At 35.4% G+C, this 27,806-nt stretch overlaps 1 protein-coding gene across 1 annotated transcript in view; it reads left to right on the top strand.

The window, feature by feature from the left end:
* Positions 1–314: 314 nt before the first annotated feature.
* The window catches only part of LOC128987222 (tetraspanin-18-like), a 105,598-nt gene continuing 78,106 nt past the window's right edge, over positions 315–27,806 (top strand). Inside the window, exons 1-2 of the mRNA XM_054407971.1 lie at positions 315–425; positions 13,233–13,324. Of these exons, the coding sequence (XP_054263946.1) occupies positions 13,259–13,324 (66 nt within the window). The 5' untranslated portion in view covers positions 315–425; positions 13,233–13,258. The remainder of the gene's footprint in view (positions 426–13,232; positions 13,325–27,806) is intronic.

The following is a 27,806-nucleotide window of genomic DNA, read 5'->3' as shown; positions in this document are numbered from 1 at the left end:
GAATAGCTCGTATTATGGTGCCGGTATTCGATCAAGATTCTAAAACAGTAAAACATGAGTATACAATCTTGAATTTAGCTCTTTTTACACTAAAACCAATTAATTAATCAACAGTGCTTGTGAATTCACATTACAATCAATCTTCATAAGAAGTGTTAGGGGTGCTATTTTTTATAGACAGAGACGTTGAGGGAATTTTTACCTGACATACAGGATATTATTTATTTCGCCGCGGGGATAAAATCCCTCCCTACTCCCACCTAGAACACACGTTTCTCGACTCGACTCGCTTGTTCTTGTTCCTCTTGTCGTCACGTCAGTGTCAGATGCGCGTTCGGTGCTGTAGGGTCTGTGTTGTCGCATGAATCAGTGTTCTTAGTTCCGCACGAGTGGTAGTGTTTGGATATTTGTTTACCAACATTTATGTAAGTGTATTTTACTATTTTTCCAATTTTACAAAATTAAATATAGGACTAGTTTAAAAAGTGGGACACACTTTATACAATACTTTGGTAGTAAGGTTACAGATATGTTATGGTGCATTTTATGTATAGTAAACATAATAACATAATTAGGTACTATTCATTAGTACATTCAGAATACTATATTGTTGCACGATTTAACAAAACTACCTCATTTAGTTGTATTAATTACAATGTAAAAGGAAATCATCCAGTTGATTCTTGTTTAGTTTTCAGTATGCAAATCCTACACAGCTAATTATTGTCGCTGAGAAAATGTGTTTTAATATGTAGTAATAAGTAATGGACCTATAAAATATCTAGATATTCTTTGATTTTCCAATATCTTAACTAATACATTTTACAAATTTTATACAGTACACAAGATTCTTGTATACCTAGTTTGATTTAGTAGGCAAATCCGAGAAAATGTGTTTTAATTATGTAGTAATCAGTAATGGACCTTTAAAATATAGATATTCTTTGATTTGCCAATAACCTAATCTTATTATGTTGACTAGGCCTAATACATTTTACAAAATGTTATGCAGAATCCACAGGACCTGTGTTTGATACTATTGTCAACAATTGTTTGTACGCGCACTTGTTTTGTGGTTCCACAGATTTTTTAATGAATACCTTACCAAATACAGTAACCATTTTAAAATAGTGGTTTTCTGCACCCAACCTTCAGATTACAAATTTTTAGTTTCCAAACCAAAAAGATCACACAAAGAAGTTCTTCAAAAAAGTATCAGTGGTATTTTTTCTTTAGTTTTGACTGGGAAAATAGCTACATATTAAATTGATGCATACCACAGAAAACATACTATGCATACACACTTGAAATTAATATTAGATTCTTCGCAGTCTTTACCACAGATAACATACTACTATTACATTGGTTTAGTAAGTATGTTTTCTGTGTCTTTCCACAATGATCATTGTCAGAGTATGTAAGTTATTTGAAGCTACGTACACAGCAATTAAACCGTTGTCTAAGGGATAGTTGTAAGCATTTCCAATCACGATGAGAAAAAACCGAGTTTTCCCGACGTTTCGGGATCTGAAATCTTACCACGTCTTCAGGTGAGGAAGTACATAAAGCACAAATAAGATGAGATGCCAATACTGGGAAATAATAAAAAATCCTCTCCTAGATCTAAATACAGTAATAATCAAAACAAACTACCTGGAAAAACGCAATACTAAGAAGCAGATTCCAGATCCTGTAACTTTATAAAACTTTGTTTTTTTTTACATCTAAATGGAAAATTGTCCGCAAAAAGAAATCGTCCAACAACAAATCGCCATCAACAAAATAAATTCAAACAGAACAATTATTAAGTCAAAGAAGAAATTACAAAATCTAGTGAAAAATACATTATAAAATTGGAAAATCATTCAAATCATCTTGCACTTAATTTATTGGACAATCACAACACCATTTACAGACTGAAGCGACATACGATATGGACCTCCCATTCAGATTCGGCTATAAGTGTTATCAAAATTCTCTTTGTTAGCTAGTGTTGACAGTGGTCAATCACTAGCTCATGTTCTTCAAGTTAATGTTGTATTATTATTTACGCCACACTACATTATTTTGACGAACTTCCCACGCAAGGATTTAGTCCAGAAAACAGCTGTTTGCCGCCAGCTTATTTAAATGGGGTTTCATTGCGTACTACTGTACTGTAATGAGTTTTACCGGACACCAATCAGCTGATTATACTGCATTTAGGTGGCAATGAATGGTTATAAACAAAAACATAACCTCTCTTAGAGATTATGACTAGTGATTTTTAGTCCTTTAGTTGGTGGAAATATATAAGGATTTGTACAGATTTATTAGTATGGCGTAAACTATCGTACGTAACTCGTCCAAAATGTGTGTACCGGACTCGTATGGTAATCCCTTACTCGACTTCGTCTCGCACGGAAACGACCACACTCGTCCGGTAAACACTTATTTTCAGGACTAGTAACGTAATATACTATTATATCATTTAATTGCTTATTGTTCAACTTGAACAGATTGTAAATTAAATAAAGAAAAAAAATAATCCTTTAAAAATCTGATATTCGTATAAAAACAGCTGGATGGGAATCAGATGACAGCGATCATTGTCAGCTGTTATTAAGTTCTCAGTCGAAACAATAAATGTTGACTTTTCTCAGTGTTACCAACAGACGATGTTACCAACGTTACCGCCCTAGAGAAGGGACGTCTGGGATTAATTCCCTCAATTGACGGAATTGTTTAGCAGGACGTGCCTTGATTGGTGATAGGTAGGCAAGGGCGCGACGACCAAAGTGACCCTGTAAGCTGTAGTTGGTTTATTATAACTTCTCTTTTATTCTTCTATTCTATTGTCATTCAATTTAAGATGTACCTCTCATTAATCGGTGATGTGTGAAAAATCTATATCGTGGATATTTACCATTTACAGTATTTTAATCCCAAACTAAACATGGCTGTAACCACAACCACAGACTAAATGCTACAACCAAAGTTTTTACATCTGTTGCGTCATGATCACGTAGTTACCATGTCGAGAAAATCACAATTTGTTTTGTATAAAATCACAAAAAAATGTTTTCCAGCCGGCTCCAGGGACGGTACAATCAAATAAGTACGGTACAGTATAGAAAGTCATAGGTGCGTTTTACGTCCGTGAGAACCTTTTTTACGATGATAATGTGTGTGTCCCAGTGTGTTTATGTTTGTTTTCGTGTACCCCTTTATGACGTCCAAGAGACCAACTATCGTTACAATGTATTTCTCAAAAATGCCACGTTTATAATTATGACACGACCATAGTCAATAGGTACCTTGATTGTAGCTACAAACATTTTTTTATTTGGGACAAAAATAAAAGGCAATTAAACCAATTTTTTGTCTTACCAGTTCAGGGGCAAACCACAACAAATAAGTGGAAAATTTGCCAAATGTCTATTTCTTAAGATTTCGGTAAGTAAACGACCGGTTTTATAATTGTTTGATTTTGATAAATTAATTGTGTGACCCTTTAGGTTGGAGAAATGATGGATATGGATTAGTAACTTAATTATATCTGACCTAATTGTCAGAGAGTAGCATCGGTTTCAATCCTTGAGATAAGTCGACAGCGTTTTAGAGACGGGGCCCAGCGATCCGTGATGTTTTAAAATGACTGGCTAAAAATCAGCTGATTTTCGTCAGTAACCAAGCTATCATCTCATTCATTCAACATCATTGTTCACTCATCTTCCCCAAATGTGTTATCGCCGTGAACATTTAGAGCAGTCTAATTTATTGTACTAGGTGAAACCCGTCGAAATCGACGGTTACTTAAGTATTAAGGGTCAAAAGAAACAAAAAAAAAAAACTATTTGAATAATACAATATCATACAACGTTGCATTTGAAATGGTGAGTTCTAAGTCTCACTTGAATCAACATCTTTCTGGTAGTGGTAGTCTATATAATTTTAAGATCCAAGACTCTTTTTGTTTTACCATCGGATTGGACCGTTAATACCCTCTAACATTGAATTGAACCAATGTATACCGAACTTTATATATACAACGTAAACACAGCTGTTACTCGCAGAATGGGTCAAAGATTCGTGAAATGCGACCAACTGCTGATGCGCGATTTACATGTAGGTATCTTTACTCCATATCTTATTCCACTTATCTTTATTCCATACAACAAATGTAATGAACAAAAAAACAACGAATATAGGAATATACATGAACAAATTATCTCCATAGCATAAGTTGCTACTTATTAGGTTATCAGCATTGTGCAGTTCGTATACTATTTATTTTTCAAATGAAACTTGAATTAATATAAAACATTCATTTGGTTAAAATAATACATCGGTTTGATTAACATAAAATAGTTTATACAGGCCAACTATCAGTTCTATTTCATGTAAAAAATTAAACAGCCCCTAAATAAAATACGAAGATAAACAGTATTTGTTATTGCTGACAATATTCCCGTGGCGTAGCACGGGCGGTTAACTAGTGATATTAATTGCGTTAGTTACCAAATATGGTTGATCATTCAATTAATAAAAATATTTCCCATACTGTACGTCATCGGAGTTATTATTAGTATGTTATCTGGTATCTCTTCCTTTGGAAAAACCTTTAGATAGTATTAAAATCGTATCGGTGGATCTTTTGTAGTTATTCACTTCCGTGATTTCATTAGTGTAATGCAGATTTATCTATGACTAGCTGTACCCGCGGGCTTTGCCTCGTTTAACTTCTTAATTTTCAAGATGAGCTCGTTCGCATGGCTCAATCAAGTCCTGGTTGAAGTTCGTTCGCTACGCTCACTCACCTTTAGGTTGGAGCTCGTTCGCTGCGCTCACTTGCCTTCAGGTTAGCTCGTTTGCTACGCTAACTCGCCTTCAGGTTGAAGTTTGTTCGCTACGCTCGCTCACCTTTTGGTTGCAAATTAGCTATCCTATACTCTAATACGAGCAATGTTTGCTTGTATGTATGTATGCTTGCTTGCTTGCTTGCTTGCTTGCTTGCTTGCTTGCAGAAAGATCTCGAAAACGGCTCCGACGATTTTCTTTAAATCTTGTAAATAGTTTATTTCTGGCCTAAAAACGAGTTTACTGCAGTTAGAACTGCCAACAAAAATCTAATTACGTAGAAAAATGAAACTGAAAGTCACATTTTTTTAACACTAGTCTTATGGGTTGCTAAGTAACCATCTTGAGTGAATTAAATAAATAGCTTATTCCCTATATGGGAAATTCGCTAAAAGTACAAAGTAAACAAAAGACTTGTAAGTTGTCTATCCACAGTATACAGTACTAGCAAAACAAAATACAGTACAAAAGGAAAAACATCAGTTGTTACTATTGAGCAAAGATTATACTGAAGATTACTGATACATTGTAGTCAAGGGTAGCAGTATGGAGTGTGGGATCTGTTAATGACGATTAGATTACGGAATCTGCAATCCGTAAATGCTATGGGAAGGGAGGGAAACAGGTCCGCGACGTAGGAAGTGGCAAAGAAATAGTCAAGGCAAGCTGTCCGGAGTGTGGGAACTATTTATGACGATTAAATTAAGGTATCTACAATCTTAAAATGCTATTGAAAGGGAATAAAACAGGCCCACGATGTAGGAAGTGGTAAAGGCGAGTAGTCCGGAGTGTGGGAACTGTTTATAACGATTAAATTAAGGTATCTGCAATCTTAAAATGCCAAGGGAAGGGAGGGAAACAGGTCCGTGACGTAGGAAGTGGTGAAGGAAGTAGTCAAGGCGAGTAGTCTGGGGTGTAGGAACTGTTTTGAAGATTAGATTAAGGTATCTGCAATCTTAAAATGCTATGGGAAGGGAGGGAAACAGGTCTGCGACGTTGAAAGTGGCGAAGGAAGTAGTCAAGGCGAGTAGTCCGGAGTGTGGGAACTGTTTATGACGATTAAATTAAGGTATCTACAATCTTAAAAAGCTATGGGAAGGGAAGGAAACAGGCCCACGATGTAGGAAGTAGTGAAGGAAGTAGTAAAGGCGAGTAGTCCGGAGTGTGGGAACTGTTTATAACGATTAAATTAAGGTATCTGCAATACTATGAAATGCTATGGGAAGGGAGGGAAACAATTCCGCGACGTATGAAGTGGTGAAGGAAGTAGTAAAGGCGAGTAGTCCGGAGTGTGGGAACTGTTTATAACGATTAGATTAAGGTATCTACAATCTTAAAATGCTATGGGAAGGGAGGGAAACAGGTCTGCGACGTTGAAAGTGGCGAAGGAAGTAGTCAAGGCGAGTAGTCCGGAGTGTGGGAACTGTTTATGACGATTAAATTAAGGTATCTACAATCTTAAAAAGCTATGGGAAGGGAAGGAAACAAGCCCACGATGTAGGAAGTAGTGAAGGAAGTAGTAAAGGCGAGTAGTCCGGAGTGTGGGAACTGTTTATAACGATTAAATTAAGGTATCTGCAATACTATGAAATGCTATGGGAAGGGAGGGAAAAAATTCCGCGACGTATGAAGTGGTGAAGGAAGTAGTAAAGGCGAGTAGTCCGGAGTGTGGGAACTGTTTATGACGATTAGATTAAGGTATCTACAATCTTAAAATGTTATGGGAAGGGTGGGAAACAGGTCCGCGACGTATGAAGTGGTGAAGGAAGTAGTCAAGGCGAGTAGTCCAGAGTGTGGGAACTGTTACGACGATTAAATTAAGGTATCTACAATCTGAAAATGCTATGGGGAGGGAAGGAAACAGGCCCACGATGTAGGAAGTGGTGAAGGAAGTAGTAAATGCGAGCAGTCCTTAGTGCGGGAACTGTTTATGACGATTAAATTAAGGTATCTACAATCTTAATATGCTATGGGAAGGGAAGGAAACAGGCCCACGATGTAGGAAGTGGTAAAGGAAGTAGTAAAGGCGAGCAGTGTGGAGTTTAGGAATGGATAAATGTATCTGCAATACTAAGACTGCTTTCATAGTAAACTAATGATTTTACCCGAGCAAGGCTCGGTCCCCAGGTACTTGTCATAAATTAAAAAAAAATAATAGTGCCGCACCCTGTTGTTAATCCTTGTAACTTTAATGCTATTGAACATCATAGAACAGGACCAACTTGTTTAATTGAAACAGCTGATAAGATTCATTAATTCCTTTTAAATATGAAAAATCATAAGGTTAACATGGGAAACTCCAGAGCCAATGGGGCGGAGCCCGAGAGTCCGATCAGAATAAAAACAACTTAGTTTTCCTATTTAATGCCTAAAGAATCGGTGTACCAAATTTCAGCCTCCTAGGTAAATGGGAAGTGGGAGAATTAGTGATGAGTGAGTGAGTGTGTCAGTGAGTCAGTGAGGGCTTTGCCTTTTTTTATCTATGATTTTATTTGAAAAAAAAAATCTGTTTGTTGAGAAGACACGTCTAACTTCAAAGGGATGTATATCCGTTAACAGTGAAAGTTTGATTTTTCCTTCGTCACGTCGTGTCAGTTCATATCGTACTTCAGTGCCAATGAATTTAACCCTCTAGCACAGTTTTGAGAAATTGGTTGTGGGGTTACTGTTAAAGCTGGAATTCCTGGACATGGGGGATGTCAGTTAGTTGTCTCAGCCTTATCTAAAATCTCTCTACCGATGTTAGGTGTAGTGGAATATATACTTGAAGTGAAGTTGGCTTTTATTCTTTAACTGTTAGGGGCCTCCTCATTTATATGGTCGTGCGGCTTTATTGGCAACAAATAATGCAAATGACACAGCAATGTGGAATTTCCAAAAAGCAAAAATAATGTAAATTGGCTGCATTGTTAATCAACGTATCTTATAAAGGATTATGTGATCTAGTTTAAAAGGAATATGACCTTTCTGTCACGACAGTAGCTGCTTATAGTATTTACTCATTTTGGGCCATTTTTTTACAGCCTTTTGTCGTGCTATTTTCAATAATGTTACCAACCCAGTGGGCCACGGTCCGTAATATAGGCCACTGCAAATAATTTGTCAAAATAGGCACCATTTTAGGCAAGGTTTCTGTGTTTGGATGTTATTAGACACGGAAAGAGCAAAATAAAATTATTCTGCAGATGAATTATCTGTTGGAGAATTATAAGCCAAATTATAAATGTCACAATGCGAGTTTAGGCATTTTGTAACTATTATGGGTTTAAGTAACTTTAAGAATATATTATATTTTAGAGATAAATTAAATGGTTTTTGTTGCTGAGTAGCGCTAGTAAGCAATATAAGATATAAGATAGTTCAATAAGAAATAATTGTAAGAGTTACTGGGATAAAAGGATTTTCCACTGATTTCGTAATGGAAAGCTATATTGCAAAACATGACATAATACAGAAAAAAATTAATTTTAAAATCAGAAAATAACATTGGAAATTCTTCTTTTGGTCAATTCAGGAAATCCCAATAAATGTGTGATGTTTGAATAATACAATTTTAAAATCAACAGCTGTTTCATTAAATACCCCCGCCGCAGCAAACCTGCCGACTAAAGCGAATTTCCATTTGTCGGAATTGATTTTCAATTAAATCTTTTTAAATAACATTAGGTTTAACGAGTCCCTAGGTTTGCTGCTTCAAGGAAACTGTTAAAGTGGGGTTTTTAGTAAAATATTAATAGTTAAGTATAAAATAAATAAATTTGCCAAGTTTTACCAAAATATCTCCATAAACAAGCAAACTACAACATTTTACAACATTCTCCATAAGAATAACATGGGAATTTTAAATTTAAAATTTTTTGAATTTTCTCCGTTACCAATAACCGTACAAAAACACTTTGATATACTAAATTATTTGTTTTTTAAGCTCTTTAAAAAGGTCTAGAGATAAATTGGGATATTTTGTGTTTTGAGGGTCAAAAATGAGAAATACCATTTTATACCCCATAAAACCCCCCGTAAAATATATAAAGATTTGAACGAATGGTGTTTTTGGCTTCTGGGGACATCAAAATGAAAAAGTAAATCGGTCCCAGGCCTAGGTCTTACCGTGCCACCTACGGTAATAGCTACTTTCCTATAGGGAAATTCGCTAAAAGTATTATCCACATGGCCAAAATGAAAACAAATCTGTGGAGGGATCTTTAAAGGCTTCTGGGGCAGAGCTCTAAGCGAATTTATTTCGTTTTTCTTTTGATAACTCATCTGCAGACCAAGACCTTTCTTTGGACACCTCTACCAAGTTTCTACTCCCAGCCGTTCTCTCAAATTAGTGGAGACAAAGTTTCGAATTAAATATTTTGATTCCCCCATGTTAATCTTATGGGAGAAAACCCAACTTTGATGGAAGATCCTGCCCAAACTAATAAAGATATCAAAAAATGAAAAACACTTTGCAAAACTACAGATCAGGGCCATTCTTTTGACGCTTTAATCATCAAAATCGGTCCAAAAAATGAGGGAGGAGTTCTGTTTACAAAAATCGGCTTAGCGTATTATATATATAGATTTAGGCCTACAACTAATTTATTGTACTCAATCCATATCAAACACCAAACTTACGGACTGGTAAATGTAGAAACGTAAAATTTGATCAAAAGATTAATCAATATTTATTTCATGTACCTTTTAATAAGACCTACTTTACTACACACAATCAACCCTTTTTCTAAAACCACAAAAGTGTGAAAATACCAAGAGTAAATGTTTAGCGCAGTTGTGGGGTTTCCCTCTCCTACCCCAACAACCCCATTATCACCAGGAATGCCAACCTTAACCGGCTTACCGGACCACACCGCTTATCTGTAGAGGACTTATCAGTAGTCCAACCACAAGTCCAGTTGGACTTTCATCTACGAGCTCTCATCAAAGCGATTGTCGCTCTGAAAAGTGAAAAATGATTGTTAAAGCTTGTTAAGGAGCTTATGAGTAATTTCCAATTATGAATTGAGTTTACCTTGCAATCACCCTTAGTGCTGTATGAGATGAACATTAGGGTTTGAAATTGTAAAGGAAATACTTCACAATAAGAAACAGAAACGGGAAATGATTAGTTTTTTTAGTACGAAATTTTGTCGGTGAAGCAATAGAATGAAAATTTTTATAGTTAAACTCTAAAGACGTAAGACTTGAGCAATTGCATGTGCAGTACAATACGTAAAACATACAATTTCATATACACATTTCACCTCTATAATTGTTCCGAACTATTGTGATAACAAGTATTAGAATTCAGTCTTGAAATTCTAAAGGAAATACCTCACAGAAATGTAACACAAACGCATAGTTATTATTTATTTTGTTATGATATGAAATTTGTCAGTGATACTGAAATCTGTATGGTTGACCTCTTAAGAGATTAGAATCAAGTAATTAAACCTACGCCATGTGTAGTAGTAAAAGTAATAAAGTTTCATATAGAGATTTCACACGTTTTATGAAGGTATATCAAATACAATATTCATATTTTGCTCAATGATATTTGCGTCCAGTATCTAATCCCTGGAGGGCGAGCTGTTTATGTGGTAGAGCGCGGGGCTTCGGTGCCTGAGGTCCCGGGTTCAAATCCCGCCAATCACCAATGGATTTCATCCATGTGATGAAGCCGCAACCCTCTAGGACTAGCCTCAAGTAATGTGCAAAACAGTTCCGGGCTAGAACTTAGCGTCCTAGGATGTCAAGGGGGACAAAAAAAGTATCTAACCCCTTGGTATTGAACCAGCAGCCTTCAGATTTGAAGCTAGATTTTTAACAATTCGACTACCAGTATAGGATGTTTAATGTATAATCAGTGTATTAAGTTTTAAGAACAAGTTTTAAATATTTCCTGTTGAATTTAAATACTAGTATAAACACTTTTTCCCTGTAATTCACTCTAGATCCGGTAATAAGCAACTATAGACCCTACAACAGCAATTGAATGGGACACTTCAGCACAAAATGCAAAGTAATATCCTAAACATTCCGGACAATAAAGGCTCTGGGGACGAAAAAGACTCGAGAATCGACTTTTCAGTCGAGGGGGTTTAACTATTGACAAGAGGGATCGCAGGTGCTTTTCCCACCGTGGAGGGGTTCCAACATTAATTTGTTTGGCGTCTTCCTCCCCGTACAACTTGGTCCCTGGCATATGCGTTTATAAACTACTTCAGCAAATTAGTGGTAAAATATTCGGGTCTTTTTCAGAAGAAGGCCGCCACTATTTAAACTGTGGAAACACCACAGTTTAGGTTAGGTTTTATATCTTTACTCACACGTTTTTTTATTTATTGAAGAGAAGTAATCACAAAAACTCAAAAATAAATAGTGGCGGACTTCTTCTGAAAAAGAGCCAAATACTCTTCTGCTTTGTTAGTAATTTCAATCACTGTTTTTCACACATCTATCAAAATTCAAGCTTTGCTCTGCTGTGATCAGGTATACATTTCTGGTGTTCAATAATCTTCCAAATGTGTACATAAAAAATAGAAATGTAGGTACTTTCTTTAGGTGCGTTTGTCTATTGTACGACTTACTTTTAGGCACAACATCTGAGTTGGCAAATAGGTATACTCCTTGCCTATCATTAAAGTAAATCCTGAGCATACACTTTACAATTGAGTTCATGAAAATGTTAATTTAATTACTTTAGTTATGAAGCTAGAATTTCCCGCAACGTCTGAACAGTAGTACTAAATCTCGTATGCTATATCCAATATATCGTATCCGTTTCAAAACAGGTTCAGATTGTACATCCTAAAACTGGATGCAAACGTATACTTTTTTTCTTTAACACATCAATACCCTCCACTGACTATGGTTGTTTCCAAATTAATGTACAAGAGGGTTTTGAACTCATAGTTCTTGGGTGTTATTTGGATAAACGTTTCTCCATCTATTCGTGGTTGGATATAATTTTTTTTTTTAATATGTAACTTATTTGAAACGAAGTATCCTTCTCTTATCGAGAAACATAAAGGACGAACGAATAACTTATCTAAGTTTATTTTAACTGCCCCGGTAATAGTTGAAGATATTATAAGAGTGCGTGATATAATAAATTGTATCTTTAAGAAATTGCTTCATTATCTCATTTACAAAACCTTATTTTATAAACAAATTCTTGTACATAGTTAATATAAGTGTAAACTTATAATCCAATGCGTAATTATAAGGTTGGTTAACACTATTATTGTGCCCAGTTGTAGCGGAAATCGTATTGCTGAGGTTCCTCAGACAGTATCCTCACAAACAGCCTTATGTGACAGTTCCAGTTGGCAACATTGCTGATAGTATGACCTTACAACAGGTGATAGCAGTGGTGCCACTACAGCGGCACAGCAAGGACGCTGACTGCTCCTGGAATGCTGCTCCACCACTTCCCCATCTCCCATCTCTCTCAAGCACCCAGTCTACAGATTTATTGTCTGATCGGCAATCGTGTCGATTTAATGAAACCGTTTATCGCGACCCCTGTCTCCAGGCTAGGAATGCGCTCTGGTTGTAGCACTCTGGTGACTCGCAAGGAAAAGACAGTGCCATGGTCTGTATGATGGAACCTGAGTCCTGACCCTTTTCTCCCTGGGATTAGCCTGGTGCTTAAACTATTGGCCATTCCCGAGAGTCAGGATATATGTTTATTCATACAGACTATAGGACAACTCCAGTGGACCAACCCATTGACATGTTGCAATCGCTTCAAGTTAACGTTTTGCGAAACTGAGTAAGGACCCATATAGCGTTTTCGGGGGGATCATTAAAATTTTCGAATTAAAGGATGATAAAGGGGTACAGACCTGATGCGCGCAAAAATCCTTCAAAACTGGCATACCGGTTGCGCCAAGTTGTTAGATCAGAGAGAGGGTGTTCTGGCTATGGGAGGCGAATACGCAGAATGCGGAAATGGATTTCTTAGCACCCTGGGACTTCACAGGACTGGTAGTTGACACAGAATGATATGAATGGCAGGTTCCCCTTTATCTAAAAATTAACATTTAATTATTTATTATTATTTAAATATTTTTAAAGTGATCTGGATATGTAGTATAAATATGACCAGGAAGTATGACAAAATTTACCCAATCAGGTTAGGTTAGATAATCGCAGAAGTATCTCTAATATCTTCATTCCTCTCTCATCTCTCAACGATGTTCCACACTCCGAATGGTTTTGAATAAAACTTACCTCATCACTGGAATAAACGTGGGCTCTCATTCCTGCAGTCTGTACTCTTGTCAACGTTCGTATATATCTCTGTTGTTACTATTAGGTACTAAAGGGGTTCTTATACTACAACCTCTTTAACACTGAATGTTTGTGAATCACAGATATTACTAATTTACACGGTGTGTCTCCAGGCCCAGGTAGCTCCTGTGACGTCACCATGGGGCTCGGCTGTGGCGGTTGTTTCGCCAAATACATTCTCTGTCTCTTCAACTTCGCACTATTTGTGAGTAGTTTACTGTCATGTGTCCTATATTCTATGCTAATACATGGAAAACAAGTTTGTTACTTCTCAATAATAGTGTCTATGAAAATGGACATAACTCAAGTATTTAACCCAACAGAACGTCAATAGCATTCAAGAGTTGCTGAATATTTCAGGGGTCCCCCTACCAGTTAATATTTCGGGGACACCGAAACTGCCACGACGTTTTACGATCATAAATTTCATACTAAAACCATACTGTTGCTCCATACTGAAACTGCCACGGCAATTAGTGAGGATTATAAGGGTGTTTTTTAGAGGGCTAGAAACACTGAAACTGCCACGGCGGATTCCCCAGATAGACGGGGAGAAACGGGAGACTTAAAATTCCCATTCCTGTCTTAACCTTTAATTTCTTTCACAATGGAAAAATTAGTGATTGATTTGCCCTTTTGTATTTATATTTTATGAGTTATTTTTATGTTAATTTAAGTTTTTGGTGTTGCGACCGTAGTATTTACTTTATGAGTATTTATTCCGTCTCTTGAGAATATATTTACTTTAATGAATAATTATTTACCACTAAGAAACAAGTATTATGTTCATTTACCACTTATATAACACTGCATTTTATATGATCTGTTCGACGCTTTTAATTACACTAGAGTTTATCAAAAACGAATATCTATATAAATAAAATTAGAGTTTTGTCTGTACATTGCTTAGAATAATGAACTTTTTGGTTATTTTTACATTTCATAGGTCAGAGAAACCGAATCAAACCTTATCTCAATTTCTGTCTGTCTGTCTGTCTGTCTGTCTGTCTGTCTATCTGTCATTCTCTTGGTAACGCTAAAATACGCACTTTATTACAACTACTCCTCAATAACTATAGCACTGTCCCGCCTGAAACTTATTTTCCAAATACTATACATATATGAGATGGTTTTAGACGTATTTCATCGAATATGAGACAGTTAGATATTTAACAGTAAACCCTTGAAAATCAAGTTTTTGTCGATTTTTGACGTGGAATTTCTGGAAGCCCATGTTAACCTTATGAGAAATGAAATTATTGAATCTTAACAGCTGTTTCAATTAAACAAGTTGGTTCTGTTCTGTGATGTTCAATAGCATTAAAGTTACAAGGATTACCAACAGGGTGCAGCACTAGCACTATTATTTCTTTTACATTTATGACAACAGCTAATTTGCGGGTCGCCGGAATGGTCGCCCCCGGAAACATCACCCCCCAGGCTAAACGTGACGTCACGAAACCAGACAACCAGCTGGTATAAAATCTATGTCCGCGACCGGAATCGTTCCCCCCCAAGGGCTTGACAAGTAATTTATCAAAATCTAGTTGATATGAACTAATTATGTTATTAATTTTAATTCAAACAAGTAGAAACGGAAAGGTCTTCCCCGGCAAGGCATCCCCAATGTACACCCCGGAATCGTCCCCCCCTGAAACGCTACCCCTAGTAGGGCTGGGCTGCTCGGCAGCCTACCTGCTGCCCGTCCTCCTCAGTCCATTGTTCTGAGGGTCGGCCGCTCGTTCATTATTAGCGTGTGCTCGAATTGATCCGCGGTCAGAGGGTAGTTTTGGATTATTCAAACTGACCCGGGGGTCTGGCAGGTTGATAATAGCGTCGCTTGAAACCTGTGATCTGACCCGCGAGTCGTTGAGGGAGGCATGGGAATTCTCCCCGTCCTCTACGGGAAAATAAGTTGAGTAATAGACTTAGTATTTGCTTATATACACACTAATATGATTTAGCCTATTAGCTCATTTTAGCAATTTAATTGATTTGGCTTAATATAGCTAGCCTAGTTTGGTCTTTTATTTAGTTTATTGTGTGTGTTCAATGATTCAATTCCGTCCAAATATTCTATAAGTTTCGATATCAAACGGTTTCTACAATTGGCAACAAGTTAACATATTAAATTTGTATCAAGGTTGCCAATTAATTGTTTTGTATTCAATGAGGATAGCATTTCGGAATTAAATTGATTTTCTTAATTGCAATTTGGTTTGCGTTCAAAAAGTAAACAGTTCTGGATCACGTATAATCTTATCATCATAAAATAAAATAGGCTAAATAGAAATAGATCGTAAAATAAAATATAAAATAAATCGTATGTATATCCGTTTGTCTGTCAGTATCTCGTATACACGTTACTAAACCATCCTTGCAATCGTAACACACCTTTAGAGAGTAGTTGATCTCTGGCTACAAATGTTTACTTTTAAAATATTCAATTTTACTGCAAACATTTACTGAGAGTTGCTCCGAAATTCCTTAAGTCTTTCTTGGTTTTTACGGAAATAATTAGGGAGTGAGGCCCTAGGGCCCTTTAAAGTTACGAATTTCTCCATAAGATTAACATGGGAAACAAACATTTTTTGTTATGAAACTACAGCTGTTGTCAGAAATTAAAAGTGCAAAGAAGAACATTATGTTATTGTAAACAGTCAATAAGTTTGGTAATTTAATAGTTTGCTACAAACATTTACTGACTTGGTTGAAATAAAATATTTACTATTTGAATTTGAGTTGGCGTAAATATTACAATGGAAAAAAGCAAGAGAGCCTGGATAAATTGATGCACTAAAAAAACTGAATTAATACTGTGCTGCATTTCTTATAGTAATCATTGAAAGAGCCGATTTGCAAACTATGGAAACATAGGAAAGTCATAGAACACCCCCAAGGAGAAGAAATAGAAATAATGTTGTTTTTTTTTTAATTTATAATCGTTATTATGGACAACCTAATGAGACTAACCTATGAGTAAGGCTATTTGTAGAAATCACTAAAAACCAGATCAGCTTTTGAAAAATGACAAGATATTTACAAGAAATGTTGATTATATCGATCTGTTATGTTCATCTTCAGTATTTCCATAATCTTTGAGTCGAATCTTTTAAAGTCATCAGAAATTATGAGTGTTATTCGTTTTAAAATAACGCCTGTAATACTTGGCAATTGCTTAATACTATTATATCCTAATAAATCACACTCAACATCTTTCAGCAATATCAAGTTTTTTTTCAAACTGCATACTTCGTCTCGACCGGGTCGAGTTTTCGGAATTCTTCACCCAAATAGACATCGTTACGCAAGACATTTTTACAGAGAAGACGTCAAATTCCTTATAGGGTGAGTGTACCTGTGTATGACCTCTTCCTATATAAATCATCCTATATCGCATGGTTTGGGTACAAAAAAAAGGTGTTTTGGACAAGGCAACGTAGGCCTACAATATGCGTGTACATGAAAATATGATATTTTATTCATTATTTCATGGTTTTCTAAAACTATCTGGAATATTCTAGGAGGTCTTATAGCTTTATGAATTAACTATGGAAGTGCATGATATTAGTTAATCTGGAATGCTCTAGAAAGAATATTCCAGCTTTGTTTAGATAGTACTAAAATTATAGATTATCTTACAGCATTTTATCATTCAGGATTGTTTTTTTATTAATATACACACCAAACAAGGTAGATATGAAGGTCTTGAATAGAATTAAATATTCCTCCCACTACTAATTACTTTATAATCGCCATTGTATTTTGATATGGGTATCGCGTAGTTCGCCGCTAGTCTTTTAAAACATATTGTCAATACAATATAGACAACTAGGGGTCCTTAGCAGATATTACTGCTTATAGTTATGTGTACAAATTTAAAATAAATGCACACTTTTTTACAAATTTAGTCGCGGTCTTCGCCCAATACGATACATTTAAACACCGCATTAACATTTTAACCCAAAAACAGAACACTAAAAACAATAAACACACAAATACGTAATGTTTTCAGCTGGTATGTTTAAAACAGCTTATCGAAAAACTGTAGCAGTACAGTACAGTGAATCTCTGACGGCCTGTGGTGTAGAGCATGGGTAGTTTTTGACACTTCTGATATTTTTGATATTCTGATATAATTTGTTCCCACAGTCCTTGGACCTTGAGCTTTAAAATGAATCCTCAACAGCCATTTTACCTTTTACGTAGCTCGGGATATTTAATGGGGATCGATTCGCTTACGGAATTAAATTGATAGATTTAATATCTTTTACGTAATATGACTCAAATTGTATACAAACATTGACTATTGGATACTGAAGTAGACATCCCATCTAAATGGACCAGCTCTGTAGCCAGTGTTTTGTTAAAAAAGAACGTAGTTGTGTGAGCCAGCCACATAATGCGCTAGCGACTAACTATTTTTTACTTGATTTTTTGTATTAATAATAGTCAAAGATATAAGCCAATTCTGTACTTTGTAGTAAACCTATTTTTCGAATTATGAATCAAGAAACACGAATTCGCACTGAATACTTGTACGTAAATACATCACTTTCATTGTGCGCAAGGAATTTAATAGAATTAGTTTTTTTATATTTTTTTATGATTACAAAGTAATACGATAACTTGTGTATTAATAATTAAATATAAATTATATTACTAATTGTTTCCATCACTATTATCAAATTACTTTCTGGAAGTATCAAACGTACCAATTTAATAACAAATATATTGTTATCATAAAAAGCTTACAAGAACTAAGAAATACATAACCATTTCCTAAACTTAAATAAAAAAACTAGGCCTATATTTTTAAATTTTAGAAAGCAACATCAGACAAAACAAATGGCACCAATGATAATTTACAACAAACGAAGTATTATTTTTAATGATAGTATAAAGAACCCTGTTACAAATATAGTAATACTCTAAAATCTTAGCATTCTATAGGATTAACATAGGCGCTTTAAGGATGTAGTAACACTTCGGCCCAGTAACATTTCGGCCAAACTCAAATTTCTTAGAAAAACAGTATCACTTCGTCCCACTCGCTTTTACAGATGATTAAATAAGCTAATGGAGTAACATTTCGGCCCGACGAAAAATTGACAAGGGTTGAGTAACGCAGTTCAGGTAGTAAGAGGTACATGACCTGTATACTTTGCAACCACCCTCTGGTGGAATGTCGCCCAACCGTCACCCCTTGCATCCTTTGACCTCACATGACGGAGAATCGGTGGAATCTTACCTAACCTAACCTAACCTAATCTGTCAAATATTTTGTTGGGACGAAGTGTTACTAGTGGGCAGGTAGAGAGTTGGACCGTAGGCCACATCTGAGGGTTTCGGGCCGAAATGTTACTGGGCCGAAGTGTTACTTGGGCCGAAGTGTTACGACACGGCTTTAAGAGCCCTGGCTCTGGGGCGAAGCATTCACAACACACTGAGCTCAGCTTAACATACAAAGATTAAAATGACAAAAAACCTTCAAAATTTGTTTAAAACTTAGGGTAAGTTATAATCACTCAATAGAACCCTATAGCAGTTATCACTGATGTATTTCTGTTGGTTTGTACTAAATAACAATTAGTTTTTACTAAGTGAAAGATTTTAAAAAACGATAGCAATATTTTAGCCAAATGAACTAAATTGCTAAAATAAGTTTTTAGGCTAAATCATATTACTGGTTGTACAAGGAAAGACTTTGTCTGTTGCTCAACTTATTTTCCCCGTAGAAGCCTGAAGAATTTCCCGTCCTCCCTCAACGACTCGCGGGTCAGATCACATGTTTCAAGCGACCCTATTATCTACCTACCAGACCCCCGGGTCAGTTTGAATGATCCAAAACTACCCTCTGACCGCGGATCAGTCTGTATGCAGCCCATTATTATTGTCGCTTGGACAACAGCTTTTCCACAGAATAAAATTGCAGACGCTGTGGTGGAATATCAATCAGTAGATTTAGATGTGTATGAACTTCTAAGACAACTAAACAATGCGAGCAAAGATTGACTTTAAAAAATGATTCTTTTATACTTAATTCATAACCAACGATCATGCGTAAAGTATACATTTTTTCTGTTGCATTAAATGGTAGTTATACTTATCAACATCAGTAAACTTACCTTATACCCTATGGTAATTGTTAAGCAACACATTTGTTAAAAATAGAATAATTTCTAAATGTATTAAAAATGAATCGCATTGCTTTAGGTTTGGCCCCGATTTAATTAATAATTTGAAAATTTGAAACAGATTATTAAATAAGAATAAACATAATAATATCTTTTTAGGGGATTAATCCCTTAAACTTATCGAATATTTGTTAGTAATTACAAATATGTAAATGATACTATTCTAAAGGTTATGCCAAAAAGTACCTTAATTCAGAAACAGCCTAGGCTAGTTTCATATCACTGGAATAGAGTCAAAATATAATGAAAGTATAATCAAAATATCAGAATCACTTTAAATCGAGAAGAGGACTTGCAATCAGTGTTGATATACCAATAAATTAGTTTTGTTATAAGATGTATATGTTTAGAAAACCTTTTTGCTACTGAAGTTTGCAAAATTATGTTTCATAATTACTAAGGGGAAAATATACGTGAGTTCAAATTTTTAATATGTAATCCAAATTTGAAATGTTGAGCTGTAAGCTTGTATTACATCGCTTAAACGATAGTAACATTCGTATATACTCCAATTAATGTATCACAAAGTGCCAATTATAATTAAAAATACCCCCGACACAGCAAACCTGCAAACTAAACGAATTTCCACTTGCCTGATTGGATTTACGCTAAAATGTCTCTGTAAAAATATCACATTTATTCCCTATTTAAATAACATTAGTTCAATATATATCAATATCAATATTAATTGATATGGGGACGCCCAAATATGAGTGTAGAATGGTGTGAGATGATCTGTGTAGCTTTGTTACTGACTAAGATCAGCTGTTTCATTAGCCAGGACCATTTATTTAAAGCCCAATGATCAGGAACAGCAGGGTCCAGTTTTGAACCATCAAAGTTTAACGAGTACTTAGGTTTGCTGCAACAGGGAGGGTAAAAAGGTGTTTTTTTTTATGATAATAGTTTAGTATGAAATGAATGCATTTTCCAAATTTGATTAAAATATGTATATAAACAAGCAAACTACAACAGTTTACTTATTCTAAGTATAACATGGACATTTAAAATTTACAGATTTTTGGAATTTTCTCCGTAACCATTAGGCGCATAATTAACGCTTCAATAAAACTAAATTATTTGTTTTTTAAGCTCTACAAAATGGTTTATAAAGAAATTGCTAAATTTTAAGTTTTTAGTGTCAAAAATGGGAAAACCCAATTTTTACCCCATAAAACCCCCCATAAACCCCCGTTCCCTTGGTTCGATCATGCTGGTTCGCGAACTCGTTCGATTAAACGTAGGCTTACACGCTTGTACCAAATTTCATCAAATTTATGAATTTGAACGGATGGTGTTTTTGGCATCTAGGGACCTCAAAACGAAAAAGTAAATCGGTCCCGGGTCCAGGTCTTACCATGAGTACTACGGTAATAGCTTATTCCTTATAGGGGAAATTCGCTAACACAAATTTAGGATTTTGTAACAAAGTTTGGAAGACAGGTACTTAAATTGAGAAATAAATACACACAATGAGTACTAAATCATCTATTACTGCAAAAAACTGCAAAAACTAAGCTGCAAAACTGCAATATACTGCAGACTTTTCAGAGAGGTTACTTCGATGTATTCATTCGGCTTATTAAAAACATAATATAGATATGTATACAAATAAGAACTTGAACTTTTATAGAGCCTTTGAATGTTATTAGACTAACGAAAAGGTTATTATGTAACTGAAAAGGCTGAGACAACTATCTGACATCCCCCATGTCTAGAAATTCCAGCTTAACAGTAACCCCACAGCCAATTTCTCAAAACTTTGCTAGAGAATTCAATGGCACGGAAGTACGATATGCACTGACGTGACGTGACGAAGGAAAAATCAAACTTACACTGTAACGGATATACCTCCCTTTGAAGTTAGAACGTGTCTTCCCAACAAACCGATTTTTTCAAATAAAATCATAGATTAATCTGCATTACACTGATGAAATAACAGAAGTGTTTAACTACAAAAGATCCACCAACACGATTTTAATACTATTTAAAGGTTCTTCCAAAGGAAGATATACCAGATAGCATACCAACAACTCCGATGACGTACAGTATGGGAAATATTTTATTCGTTGAATGATCAACTATATTTTGTAACTAACGCAATTAATATCATTATTGTTTTTACACTTATTAATTTTTAAACAATGCTAAATGCTGAAAATATGTATGTCACTCAATTTATCGCAGTTAGATTAATTAGCGTAAATTAATCCTTGAAAGTAACCGTCGATTTCGACGGGTTTCACCTAGTTGTGATATATTATATTTTTAAACGTGACAGAGTTTTTTTCATTTCAGGATTCTGAATCAACCACTTTTGCGATTTCGTGATTTTTGTGTTGAAATAAATAAAATTTTCTAAGGAAGGGAATGTCAATGCCATGATTTCATTTTTTATTAAAACGTTTTTATTAGGTCACTTTCTTGTCCGCTACAAATTTTGCAACCGATTTTATACTAACTTCCCGATGAGCTAGGGACTTGAAACTTGAAATATATCTCACGAATGGAAGACAATGCAATATTATACAATTTAATTTTCATATTTCCCTTGGGCTACGCCCCATGGGCTTGTTTTTATTAAAACGATTTCTTGCAAATTTTGATACTTCCCGATGAGCTACAGACTTGAAATTTGAAACATAGCTCACAAATGGATGAAATTGCAATATTATATAATTTAATTTTCATATTTCCTTTCGGGCTACGCCCCATGGGCTTGTTTTTACCAGCGCGCTTTCCTACAAATTTTGATATCAATTTTAAACGATGTTCCCGATAAGCTAGAGACTTGAAATTTGAAACATAGCTCACAAATGCATGACAATGCAATATTATATCATTTAATTTTCATATTTCCCTTGGGCTACGCCCCATGGGCTTCCAAATTTTTCATGTTTACATTTTGAAAGGATGTAAATATATCAACTAATTTAAGTCAGCTGTAAATACTTAAATTTGACAGTTCGAAGAGCAGAGGTTAAGAGGTACAGGTTATGCTCCCAAGAGATTCTTTATACAAACAAACATTTCAAAATAAAGATAAACAATCTGATTGCAGGTATCAAGGTGTTTGTAAATAATGTCAATTTTTGTTTATTTAGTATTCTATAAAGTAAACAATAAATATTTCGAGTGAATGCATTGCAGAGAAATTCCATAACAAACTATAGTTAAATTATTATATATTGTGAGTTTTCGGATTAACGAACTGTAAACATGTAATAATATCAATTATTTGTGAATATTGCATGATAACTCATATTATTGTCAAGGAGACATTCACCCAACGCAAGCGACGCCTAGAGAAGGAAAAGAAAAAAAGACTAGTTAAGCTTCAACAGGAATCGGAGGTTTGTAAATCGGCAAGACTACTATGTCAGCGAAATGTACGATACTGACGTTCCATCGGTTCGCATTGACTTTGGCAGAGATGGAATCCATTTGATAAAGACAAAATCGATACAGTTTCCGGCACTCCGAACTATGGAACAATTGAGCGAACACAGATCCCAATAATACTATGTTTGGCCTGCACAGTCCATAAAATGCAAGGCTGTACTGTGGATCAGGCAGTTGTATACCTCGGGTCTGCACTATTTGCCAAAGGACAGGCATATGTCGCACTAAGTCGTGTCAGATCATTAGATGGCATAAGAATAGAGGAACTTGACTGCTCAAAACTCACTGGAAAGACACCATGCAATGAAGATGCAATGAAGGAGATGGAGAGAATGCGAAAACTAGATCATCCAGCATCATAACTGAGCATATTTAAAACTAATAAGTAATAAGTACGGTATAGCTTTAATTTCAAGTAACAATTTTATCAAATATATTTATGAATAACATTTCTTTGTACTTTATTTCAGAAACATTGCGATTAAATAGATTGATATATTTATAGTTAGTAGGTAGGCCATACATGCAATCTAATACATAATTATATGCAAAGAAACTCAAATAAACCCACATGCCTCTGTCTTAATCTGATATAGATGCTTGAAATAGATTTAAAATGCACACACATTAAAACTAAAAAGTATAAAATAATTTATAAATTAAATTTTTTAAACGAAACGTTTTTAAACGCCCTAAAAAGTAGAAAATAATTTACAAATAATTTATAAATATGTTGAGAGAGTATAAATACTTGTACGATTTAAAACGAAAAACGTAGGGTGCATGCAATTAATTGATAATAATACATTAGTTCAGTAGGTGAAGGTAATTGTAAACTATCTATTGCATGCACCCCACGTTTTTCGTTTTAAATCGTACAAGTATTTATACTCTCTCAACATATTTATAAATTATTTGTAAATTATTTTCTACTTTTTAGGGCGTTTAAAAACGTTTTGTTTAAAAAATTTATTTATTTATAAATTATTTAAGTTTAATTTTTTTAGTCTAGCAGCCGACGCTAATAATTTAAAGTCGTTTCAGTGCTGTTTTAACTAACAGCTGGTTTCAAACTGTCATTGACGTTTTTATGTTACAATAGTTTACATACTGTTTAAATTTTAAATATTGTTTTTTCCTACCGTAACGGATCTTCGTATTCAGGAAATCTGTAGATTTGAACTATACATCTCTAATACTTCTACCCTTGGGTAAAATCAAGATATGTCTGAAACCAAATCTGTGTAAGTAGGCCTATAAGTTTATGCCATGAAAGTTATGTCATGTTTGTAGAATGTGTGTAGTCTATATCGATATACCAAAATTTCGAGGGTTATAAAAATGTGAACCGGTGTAGCAGGTCTCTAGAAAACACTGGGGAAAATCCCCTACCATATTTTGAGCTTATTTTATTGTTAGTGCAACTTCAGAGTATACTTTTTACAAATTACATTAACATTTTCAAAATCTGTTTAAAACTCAATGAGACGTTCTGTTCACAAATTAACCCCTTCCAAATTAATTAAGTACATAGGCTAGATAACACTGATAATTATGAATTATGTTAATGTACGAATTATGGTAAAAAGATGAAACTGACTTTAGTAAATAACTAACTTAAACTTTTCCTTGACTATGTTAAACAAACGTATTTGACTCAGGTATTCTTGGGGGGGGATACCTGAAGTGGGGAAGTCTAAGAACAAAATATACTTCCCCCTATAAATACAGTTGTACTCTACGAATTAATAGTCTGCAAATTACAGACGAATTCCATAAATCAATACTCTGAGAATAGTGGACTATACTTAGGATTATGTTCTCTTGCAAACTTTTAAGTTATACGTATTAATAAATCCTGCGAACTACAGGTAGATTTAAATGTGTAACTTTCAAAACAATGGGCGACCGTTCATGGAATAACTGTACTACTTCAATGTCAATTTAGTTATTTAATATCAGCAGTGTGAAATCATGAAATAAAGTGAATGTGACACTGTTGCTTGCTTCTCTGTCAACGCAAACGTAAACAGTGTGAGCTTTTTCCTGTTTATTGCCGAAGAAACTAACCAATATTTACTTTCTAAATTCTTTTTACGGGAAAGAGTCCTTCACCAATATCAAATCAGGAATATTCTCAATGCATTTATTTAACCATAAAATCCAGACAATTATTTAAATGTATAAAAATTATATACAGCATTTATTGCTCAATGTTTACAATTTAAGAATTAGGAAATGTGAAAATATGTTTGTCAAGTGTGTACTGACTGTATTATGATGTTGAGTGGTTGAAGCATGCTCATATTAATACGAGTTGATTCCTTACTTAATTGTCACTATTACTATAAACATTTTATTTCATTTCCACGTGTTTCAAATACATTTTATACGTTGACGGAAAAAAACTATATGTAATTTATACATCATTTGATGTATAAAATTAAGGGGAAATGTCTAGAGAAAGCACAATATCAAAGTGTTAATTTGTATTTATCTTAATATCCACAACATTTGCGTAATAATACCAAATCCTTCCCATTCTTGCGAGTTCAGTCGAGCGGTGGTAATATGGGACAGTCTCTACCCTTGTGAACAATAGCTGGCTCGAGTCACGAGCCCAAGCCCTACAGCAGGTATACCGGGGGAGATCATGGCAGGGGGGGACCTTTCCGGGGTGTGCATTTTGAAAACGATCGGGGTTAACGTATCCGGTTAACACCAATTCTAATTAGAAAATCTGGTAATTGTATATGATAAGTGAATATAATTATCTAATTAATACGCAAACTCAAAAATAACTCGTCATATCGACGAGTGCATGCTGCAACTGAAATTGAGTGTCCGCGGCCGGAAACATCACCCCCCGGTCTCTGACGTCAATATGACGTAGGGGGGTGATGTTTCCGGGGGCGACCTTTCCGCGTCCCCTAATTTGCAACCTGGAGGCGAGTGAGCGTAGCGAACGAGCTAACCTGAAGGCAAGTGAGCGTAGCGAACGAGCTAACCTGAAGGAAAGTGAGCGCAGCGAACGAGCTCCAACATACAGGTGAGTGAGCGTAGCGAACGAACTTCAACCAGGACGTGATTGAGCCATGCAAACGAGATCAGATAGTAAAAATAAAAGTAAGCCTACCGTTATAGGATCGACCGGCAGACACAGAGGTAATTTAACCTTTTATTGATTGTCATACCGATCCGGAACAACAAAAAACAACATAAAATGAAGCTATGTATAATAGTTTGGCCAGCATATCTTAAAATATGCAAACCAACTGCTGTTCTTTATATAAGAAGGTTTCAACTGAATATTATAAGATCCCCGTGCGTAGAACGGGTACACAGCTAGTCTAATATATAAAATTCTCGTGTCACAGTGTTTGTCTGCAAACTCCTCCGGAACGACTTCACCGATCGTTATGAAATTTGGTGTGTAAATTCTGTAGGTATGCGAATCGGACGTAAACTATTTCCCGTTTCGAAATTCTTAAAAGGGCTCCGCCTCAGTGGCTCTGGAGTTTCCCATGTTAACCTTATGAGAAATGGAATTAATGAATCTTAACAGCTGTTTCAATTAAACAAGTTGGTTCTGTTCTATGATGTTCAATAGCATTAAAGTTACAAGGATTACCAACAGGGTGCAGCACTATTATTTCTTTTACATTTATGACAACAGCTAATTTGCAACCAAAAGGTGAGTGAGCGTAGCGAACGAACTTCAACCTGCAGGTGAGTGAGCGTAGCGAACGAGCTCCAACCCAAAGGTGAGTGAGCGTAGCGAACGAACTTCAACCAGGACGTGATTGAGCGATGCGAACGAGATCATCTTGAAAATTAAACGTAACGGTACTTTCTTTCCATCGGTCTGTCTTAGGGGAAACCTATAACTTAGGCGATACGAAGTTCGCCGGGTCAGCTAGTAATACTGTAAAATTGTAATATTCAAAAATAGTTTTATTCGCCCAAGACGCTAGGTTGCAGAAGTACAAATACTGTACCAACTTTCATGGCCTGCAGAGGGGTGTTCACGTGGAATCTCAGTGGAATGCCCTCCTATTCGCTTGACTCATGTAATATTTTTCAAATTCAGTATTTCTCAAGAGTTTTGTGTCATCCTTCAGAAAGTTAGTAGTAAGGGATTTGGTGTGTTAGTTCTTAGTTGATAGTCTTTCGATAAAGGATAAGATATTTGAAACGAAGATAAGAGGCGTGGCGTTGTTAGTAGACCGCTACCGTTTTTTTTATACAAAGTGTGGTGTTAATAAGTGGTTTTGCTAGAGAAAAAATCGGGGAGGATGTCGAGCAAAATGCTTCACAGATTATATGTAACAACCAGTAACAGTAACTGAAACGATTTTAACGCGTGTATAAAAAGGTACAGTTTTTATTATGCTGCAACTCATAAAATTGTTAACAAGGGATATTGATGTAAATTTTTACATTTAAAATATAAATGGCAACCATTCTACAGTCACTGTAGTGGGTTGAGTTTAGATAGAGACCTCTAGTTTTTGTCGACAGCTTTTGTCAATAGCTTTTGTCGATCCGTGATAATTCTTTCTTCGATATATATTTCTTCGACTAATGGCCTATTAAATATGAGGTGTCACTCGATGGGGTCACCAAAATGACCCATTTTGGGTTTAAGAACAAAATTTGAATACAACAAAAAGTTCACTTGCGTGCCATAGAGACGTGTACAGAGTTTTGTTTTCTTGGCGTAACCCATTAAAAATTTAACTGGTGATGTCCATACTTTTGCCCAGCCCTGTATATTTGAATAAACAAAATTTATAATTGAGGTACTGTATATTACTAAATAAATATGCAAAAACATACACCGAGGAGAAAATAGGAAGGAAATTCGTGTTGATTTCCCACCAGGTGTAACATCCGTGACAATTTTCTGTCATCATAGAAACGACTGAGATTATTTCTTGCGATCACGAAAACGCCTAAAAATGGAGAATCGTCGTGGAGAACTTTAACGAACATCCGTGATCGTATGTTACGATCGTGGCCAAATCCGTGATAATTTCTCGAGATCAAACGCAGAAATAGCTGTGATGGTAAACTACGACCGCAATG

This window comes from Macrosteles quadrilineatus, unplaced genomic scaffold (assembly GCF_028750875.1).
Source record: "Macrosteles quadrilineatus isolate MER2022 unplaced genomic scaffold, UCM_ALF_1.0 Scaffold_2__2_contigs__length_208266976, whole genome shotgun sequence".
Lineage (NCBI taxonomy): Eukaryota > Metazoa > Arthropoda > Insecta > Hemiptera > Cicadellidae > Macrosteles > Macrosteles quadrilineatus.
Note: the sequence above shows the minus strand (reverse complement) of the source record. Positions and strands in the feature narration are given on the sequence as shown.